At 47.2% G+C, this 8,752-nt stretch overlaps 1 protein-coding gene across 1 annotated transcript; it reads right to left on the minus strand.

Moving 5' to 3' along the window:
- Positions 1-214: 214 nt before the first annotated feature.
- Positions 215-7,647, minus strand: LOC136624935 (C-type lectin domain family 10 member A-like). Its single transcript, XM_066598869.1, has 6 exons — positions 7,428-7,647; positions 6,312-6,424; positions 4,430-4,789; positions 3,370-3,521; positions 2,814-2,923; positions 215-528 (listed from the first exon to the last, which is right to left on the minus strand). Exons 1-6 carry the CDS (start codon positions 7,526-7,528, stop codon positions 366-368), a joined length of 999 nt encoding a protein of 332 aa, XP_066454966.1. The 5' UTR covers positions 7,529-7,647; the 3' UTR covers positions 215-365.
- Positions 7,648-8,752: the final 1,105 nt, after the last annotated feature.

Raw genomic sequence — 8,752 nt, forward strand, 5'->3', positions numbered from 1 at the left:
AAAAAAGTAAGCAGTGTTACGGATGAAAATGGGCAGATCAGTGAGTGAGAGAAGGTCTGTATTATTCGCAGTCGCTCGCAGCTTCGGTCCGGAGGCCGAACGCTGCATAACATTATCCTTGCGAAGTATCACCGCCCTCCTGTGGAGCGGAAAGCCAACCGCAAAGTCGCAGTTCAATAAAAGTGTTTTTTTAAATAAAAATGACTGGCTCCGCCTCTCTGTCACCGCCGCGCCATATATCACCACCACCTGGAACGGCACAAATACTTTATTCTACTCTCTGCTGATTCTTCATCTACTTCTAAGTTGAGGTTGTAGGGTCCGGAGAAGGGTCGGCCTTGTTCTTGCACCCTGCAGTTTGGGGGTCAGTTACTGAGGACGCTCCCATTCAGAGTAAGACGCTCGGCGCGGCGCTCGCAGGCACTCGTGTATTTCTCGCCACACTTGTCGTCGCTGCATTTAGAGGCAGGAGACAACGAAACACAATCCTCATCGCCATCGTTATCCGGCTGATCAGGCTGCCAAAACCTGCAGAGACACAGGAAGGAGGAAGAAGGGTCACCGGTGGGAAGTACACAGCACCAATCTCCAGGGGGCGCTATAGCGCTAGACATTGTAGGACAAGAATACAGTGCCAGCATCCATGTGTGCTACTTGTGTTCGCTGGTGGCTGAAGGTTTTGCAAATCTGTAATAATTGCCATATGTTACTACCAGTTCTGGCCATTAGGTGGTGCAACAAGCTGCAGTTATTAATGAATAGACTATAGCACCACCTGGTGGTGAGAACTGATACAGGTAATGAAGGGAAAAAAATCAACATACATAGAAATAGTCTGAGGGACAGGGAGAAAGTGTCCCTCAAACTGGAGAGTACTGGAGCATAAACTATAATCTGCTGCTGCCCACGGGTCCTTATCCGGGACACACAGTCCCTCGAAATAATAGATTCTCTCAGTACACGGCTTTCCCAGACTCCTGAATGGCAAACATGGCTAATTGTACAGCCAGCTACGCCCTCACTGCTACATAACTAGACACGTGTCTAAGAAAGTTGGATGACAACCTCAGCGAGAGAGTGATGGCGGCTACACTGGTTGTCACCCAGGTTACACAGATGCAGAAATGACTAAAAACTGCCTGACTCCACCAGCAGAATAGTGAGTGCAGCTCTGGAGTATAATACAAGATGTAACGCAGGATCAGTACAGGATAAGTAATGTATGTACACAGTGACTCCACCAGCAGAATAGTGAGTGCAGCTCTGGAATATAATACAAGATGTAACGCAGGATCAGTACTGGATAAGTAATGTATGTACACAGTGACTCCACCAGCAGAATAGTGAGTGCAGCTCTGGAGTATAATACAAGATGTAACTCAGGATCAGTACTGGATAAGTAATGTATGTACACAGTGACTCCACCAGCAGAATAGTGAGTGCAGCTCTGGAGTATAATACAGGATAAGTAATGTATGTATACAGTGACTCCCCCAACAGAATAGGGAGTGCAGCTCTGGGGTATAATACAGGATGTAACTCAGGATCAATACACGATAAGTAATGTATGTACACAGTGACTCCACCAGCAGAATAGTGAGTGCAGCTCTGGGGTATAATACAGAATGTAACTCAGGATCAGTACAGGATAAGTAATGTATGTACACGGTGACTCCACCAGCAGAATAGTGAGTGCAGCTCTGGAGTATAATACAGGATGTAACTCAGGATCAGTACAGGATAAGTAATGTATGTACACGGTGACTCCACCAGCAGAATAGTGAGTGCAGCTCTGGAGTATAATACAGAATGTAACTCAGGATCAGTACAGGATAAGTAATGTATGTAAAGAGTGACTCCACTAGCATAATAGTGAGTGCAGCTCTGGAGTATAATACAGGATGTAACTCAGGATCAGTACAGGATAAGTAATGTATGTACACAGTGACTCCACCAGCAGAACAGTGAGTGCAGCTCTGGAGTATAATACAGGGTGTAACTCAGGATCAGTACAGGATAAGTAATATATGTACACAGTGACTCCACCAGCAGAATAGTGAGTGCAGCTCTGGGGTATAATACAGGATATAACTCTGGATCAGTGCAGGATAAGTAATGTATGTATACAGTGACTCCACCAGCAGAATAGTGAGTGCAGCTCTGGAGTACAATGCAGGATTTAACTCAAGCTTAGTAATAGGTAGGTAATTTTACATAAACTGACTGTCCACTTTATTAGAGACCCTGGCCTGCTCATGTTTGGAGCTTCCCTGTAAAATCAAGTGACAAGTTTTCCGTGTGAATCCACATTAGATGGGAAAATCCCTGCGATCTGTGTGACCAGTTATCTCTCCTTAGTCTCCCTGGAGTCAGGATATCAACGTCAGGTTTGCTCATGTAATGGAGTAGAGAGTATACCAAGAATGGCAAGATTGAGCAAGAACATCCAGCAAAAGGGGATCCTGTGGACAGAAACGACTCCTCACAGAAAGGGGTCGGAGGAGGATGTCAGGATTCATTCTGACCAACTGGCATTGTGCAGTCAGGAACAGTCAAATACAAGGCTGGTGCTCCAACTAACATGTCCGAACACACGAGTGCCCATTACTCAGCACGGATGGGGTATAATGGTCATATCCTGGCTCCTCTGATAGCTGTGAACAGACGCCACAAGGAATTGCTGCCATTCTGAATGGCAAAGAACATTTAACACGCTACTAGATGGGGGTCTCTAATAAAGTGACCATTCAGTATACACGCATTCTGATATGGGTATTAGAAGGAAACCCTGGTTATCGGGGGCGGCTTCTCACCACGTTGTAGACTCATACGGTGTCTCATCCACCCAGCGCCAGTTCCCTTCTCTACGATGGTCTGAGAGTCCAATCCAGGCGGTGTCATTCAGAAAGCCCTCCAGGAAATCCTGGATGAAAGATGGCAGATATGGTATAAATGAGAAGCTGGCACTAGAAGAGGTGGCATAATGATTGGTGACCACAGAACGATATAACCAATTGTGGTGGGTACGGAGAAGCCCTGGATGTCACCACTCTGGGATGGGCATAGCCTAGAGGACCACCATGCTACGGGAAGTGATCGTTAGTGGGCATTACGGGCATCTAATATTGATGCGTCTGGCACTATATGTGGCACTATTTTGGAAGTACAGTGTCTGGCACTCTTATGTTGATAGGCTCAGTGTGGCTGGCACTGTAAGGTTGACACTATTCTTTTATGTGGGCACTGCTGCTGGCACTTTTATGGCGGCACAGTATCTTGAGCACACAGTTTCGGGGCCCTATGGCTTATACTGTTATGGGGGCCCCACGGCAGGTTACCTTGGGCTTGTCCTATCTCAGCATATTATACCTGTTCATCCTCATCATTGATCACAGCCAGGTACCCGCCCTTCATCCGGCACCAGGACAGACTCTCCTCCCAATTTTGAGCATCTTCTGACAACAGGTAGCAAGACAGCTCAAAGACCCTCCACCCCGGGGGGCAAAAGGGGCACAAAATGGCTGCAAGTAAAGAAAATAGGTGCAAGACTGAGACCTGAAGGAAGGAGTGAAGGATTATCAGATCACCCCCTCCTATCTATTATGTCATAACTGTCAGAGGTTTCATATGGAAGTTGGAGATCCTGGATTCAGGGCCCTCTTACTATCTTGGTGGGCACAGTGCAAACGTGTCTTAAAGGCAACCCCCCCCCCCTAACTTTTTTTTGTGTCTTAAAGAATAACAAAAACTTAGACTCGCCTGTTACTCTGCTCTCCTAAAGTGACCCAAATCTGATGCTCCGTCTCTATGGATGCAGCTGCTCGCCTTTCCTCCATCCTCCAATAAGGCCCTACTCCTTATCTGACCCAGACCACCATGAAGACTTCTTCCAGTACATTCTCCAAAAACTACCTCTAAAGCTTCTCTCCATGTCCCTGACACAGTAATCACTCCATTCCTCCATGGCGTACTCTAGAAAATACTATTCCCCACAGTAATATAAGCCTCTCTGTAGCCCCCACAGTATATATTCCTTATGGCTCAATCACACGGGCATAAGGGCATTTACAAGTGCATTTGCGCAGTGTTTTTGTGCGCTTGGCATTGCATGTTTATGTGCATATTTGCCTTTTTTTTAGTACGCATGCACTCCATATTTGTACGCGCAGAAAAAAAACTGCATGCATGCTCCCCTTCATTTCAATGGGCAATTAAGTTTATTATACGGTACTTTCACGCATGATACACACAAAAATAGAGCATGCTGCGTACACGTGAACAAACCCATTGAAATCAATGGGTTCTATTCACTGCGTATTAAGCATGCAAAATCTGCAAACACGCGCATGTGAACCCAGCCTCATTGGGGCTGATAACAGTGACACCTTGTGGTCAGGCTGGTAATTGCATACGGTAATAATAGCGGTACCTGACTCCTGGCCTACGCCAGTACAGCTCATTAGCAGCTCGCTGCTCCAGGGGACAAGAATGTTCTTCTCCCTCAAGGATCTGTACTCTTCTTGCAGTTTGCTCAGGTTGAGGCGTAGTTCTTGGCGCTGGCGCTCTATGGCCGTCAGCTCCTTCCGCCGCTGGGTCTGGTTATACAACAGACGCGGTAATATGACTTCGTGCAATGAGCGATATTCTCGCTGTACGGAGGACAGATTCTTTTGCACTAAAAGTCCATATTCCTGCGCCATTTCCAACTCATCCAGCCAATGGCTGCTGTTCGTACGTAGAGTCTCCACCTCCTCCTCAGCCCTGCGCAGATGAGAACCAACCTGCAAATCTGATTACACATAGAAAGAAACATCATATATGTATTTATAGCCTGACCGCCATTAATATTACATTGGCCGTGTAGACACTTGCAAGCTATTGCTCGCTGTTATCTGTTATTTCAGATAATAGAAGGCTAATGTAGGTGGAATGCAGCTATACTATATGCTCATTTATAGGGCAGTTTATTTTTGCCTTTTTTGATGGCTGGAAACCATCATCAAGCAGGTTAGCTGCTGTTAATTGTTCTTACTTTATTTTGTGCTGATCAGGACTTTTCTACGATAATTCAGGCTGCTTGTAGAGACATTAAAGTGGGATTTCAATCTTGGCTTTTAAAGGTCAAGATGGCAAAACCCTTAAAGCCCCGTTCCGATCATCTACCAAAAACAGCTGGGCGCTTAGCGCAGGGCTGCTTCCGTAGCTCCCATTAAGGGCTCTTTCCCACAAGCAGATATCGGCCCGCCATTTTCACAGTCGGCCGATATATGCTGTGATCTGATGCATTGGATTCCATGGCCGTATTCCCACGACGGCCCCAAAAGATAGTCCCGGAACTATCTTTTGGGCCGCCATACAGCAGCTGCTGCATGGGCTCCTATGGGAGGCAATGACAGCGGCTGGAGAAGGGAGGTGGGAGGGAGTTTAGCAGCATGACTGCGACTGCTTTGTGGTATATCCAACAGAGTGGACCGGTTTTCAGCGGCGCCATAGAATTCTAATATCCAGAACGTGCGATATGGGGCTAAGAAACTTCAGCCTGATTTCGCTCTTGCGAATGTGCGGTTTTTAAATAGTTTTTTTTTTTTTGCTGCCTGGTCAATGCGTTTTTGCTTAAAATTAGCATCACCTGGCGTGAAAAGCGCTTCACTGTGTCAACTAAATAGACAGACATGAGATGCGTCAGAAGCAACTTGTTGATGGTTTCCAGAAAGCAAAAGTATTTTTTAAATTAGCTGTATAAGGCTGGATTCAGACGACCGTATATCAGCTCGGTTTTCACGCCGGCCGATATACGGTGTCCTCATCTGCAGGGGGGGGGGAGGATGGAAGAGCCAGGAGCAGGAACTGAGCTACCGCCCCCTCTCTGCCTCCTCTCCGCCCCTCTGCACTATTTGCAATGAAAGGAGGCTGGATGAGGCGGTGCTAAGTAGGGAGAATTAGCCCCGCCCCCATCCCGCCTCTCCTCATTGCAAATAGTGCAGAGGGGCAGAGAGGAGGCAGAGAGGGGGCGGGAGCTCAGAGCACTGCTCCTGGCTCTTCCAGCCTCCTCCCCCTGCAGAGAGAGATGACGTATATCGGCTGGGCATTTCTTAAGGCCGCCTTCACACGGGCGTCAAAATCGCACGAGATTTGTGCATTGCCAGACGGACAAATATGAACCCCGAGATGCGATGCAGGAAACTAATTGCAGCATGTCCGATCTGCTCTCACATCACATCCGGGCCGGCGGCAGCAGCGATGCAAGATCTCCCATGGAAAACAAGCGCTGGAGGATCGGAAATTTACAGAATTCACATTTTTAACCTTACAATAAGGGAACATGGCAGCTGTGAGAGCGACACAGATGAGGAGCAGGAGTAGCGATCCCACCAGGAGCCATTGAGAAAAGGAACATCTCACGTTCTTCTTGGATGTGCAGCTCCTGGGAAAGAGCAGAAGAGAGGCGGATACAAGACTCTGTAGTAATAATGGTCTGTACATGTAGGGGGCAGCGATGGGCAAGTAGCAGCTGCTTCTAGGGCCTGATGACCGTGAGAGCACCAAAGCTCTCACATAAGACCCCAGTATTATAAATGCCACCTGATAGGCACGGTGGTCTGTACTTATGGAGGGGGGGGGGGAAAGTATATAAAGAATTGCGCTATATATCGCGTCTCCTAAACATCAATTGTTACAAATAGCCAATCACAGATTATACGGTATTTATTACCTGCAGATATTGTCTCCTTATATAATCCCCCCCTCCAAAAAAAGAGCCGTCCTCTTGTGTGACGTATTATACAGAGTTGAGTCACATTATTATGACCACCAGCTAATCAAGAGTAACCGCCATGTGCCACACGGACAGCAGACGGCTAGGAGTGACTCAGTGAGGTGCAGGTAGGTGGTCCCAGTTAGCTGGAGCCATGCTGACTGCAGTGCTTCCCACAGTTGCTGGAGGCTGGGTCGGGGAGGATCCATACAGCGCACATGATGGTTGAGGTGGTCCCAGAGATGCTCAATTAGGTCCAAGCCTGGGGAATTAGGGGGCCAGGGAAGTACTTGGAAGTCTGGGTTGTGCTCTTCTAACCAATGTCGAACATTTCTAGCAGTGTGACATGCTGTCTTGTCTTGCTGGAAGATCCCATCTGCCCCACTTTCACCACAGCAGCCCCTGAACAGTTCACAAACACCTTTGTTCGAGAAATGCCACCATACTTGGCCCGAAAGCCAATAATCATCCCTTCTTGTAACTCTGATAACTCGCCCCTTTTACCCCTGACAATAACAAGTGATATGGGAGCAGGCAGCCTATCGCATAACTTATATACCCCCAAAGCCAGACCACCACACGTCGAGAGAGAGAATAATATATATATATAATTACTACTAATTGCTACTGGTATGAATGACCCCTATGCAATAGAGTCGGGGTGCGCACTCACATATCTTCGTTGCTGTCCGCCTTGCCATCCATTCTCAGGGTCGCTTGTCTTTGACCTTCATGACTCTGCAAGGTGAGATCGGCGTACAGTGCGCTGTCCATCGTTATGTCCTCTCTACCTTCTCTTCTTCAAGACGCATCTCACTCATGAAGACGTCTTTTATCTCATTTCCCCCCCACCTTGTCCTTGTTGCTCTGGTGTGGATACATTGTTGCTGCTGGGTGCAGGATGTATACTGGGGAGTGCTGTGTTTAGGCAAAACAATTATTATATACAGATGTAGTAGAGTTGCGTTTATTTAACTGTTTCTTGCAACATGATAAGACAATTCACGTAGCTAACCTGCAGTCCTATGTAACACCAATGAGGAAACTTTATGATATCATTATGGGTAAATGCACACGGGTGGAAATTCCACAGTGGGATTTCCCGCAGAATTTCCGCCTGTCCCCGCTGCCATGGGATTGCATTAGATAATGCAGTCCTATGAAGACAGCCGTGAAATAACCGTGTGAAATCTCGCGCGGTAAATAAATCGCGGCATGTCCTATTTCTGTGCCGGCCTCACAGATGACTGATGACGCGCTGGCTCCGCACTGCGCATGTGCGGTTGGGCGGCAGCCGGCACATAGAGTAGAGAAGACGCCGGGAGGAGGTGAGCTGTGGTGGTCACTGCAGGGGCACAGCTTGCATCCCGCTGCGAGAATTCTCGCCGCAGGATCCGACCTGGCCGTCTGCACGAGGCCTATAAGTAGTACCAGTTGACAAACTCAGTTTCCCTACATTCCATCAGCCTCAGCTGCATCTGTTCTATAGATTATCACCAGTATTAATTAATGTATGTACACAGTGACTCTACCAGCAGAATAGTGAGTACAGCTCTGAAGGATAATACAGGATGTAACTCAGGATCAGAACAGGATAAGTAATGTATGTACACAGTGACTCCACCAGCAGAATAGTGAGTGCAGCTCTGGAGTATAATACAGGATGTAACTCGGGATCAGTACAGGATAAGTAATGTATGTACGCAGTGACTCCACCAGCAGAATAGTGAGTGCAGCTCTGGAGTATAATACAGCATGTAACTCAGGATAAGTACAGGATAAGTAATGTAATGTATGTACACAGTGACTCCACCAGCAGAATAGTGAGTGCAGCTCTGGAGTATAATACAGGATGTAACTCTGGGTCAGTACAGGATAAGTAATGTATGTATACAGTGACTCCACCAGCAGAACAATGAGTGCAGCTCTGGAGTATAATACAGGATGTAACTCAGGATCAGTATAGGATAAGTAATGTATGTACACAGTGACTCCACC

This window comes from Eleutherodactylus coqui, chromosome 4 (assembly GCF_035609145.1).
Source record: "Eleutherodactylus coqui strain aEleCoq1 chromosome 4, aEleCoq1.hap1, whole genome shotgun sequence".
Classification (NCBI taxonomy): domain Eukaryota; kingdom Metazoa; phylum Chordata; class Amphibia; order Anura; family Eleutherodactylidae; genus Eleutherodactylus; species Eleutherodactylus coqui.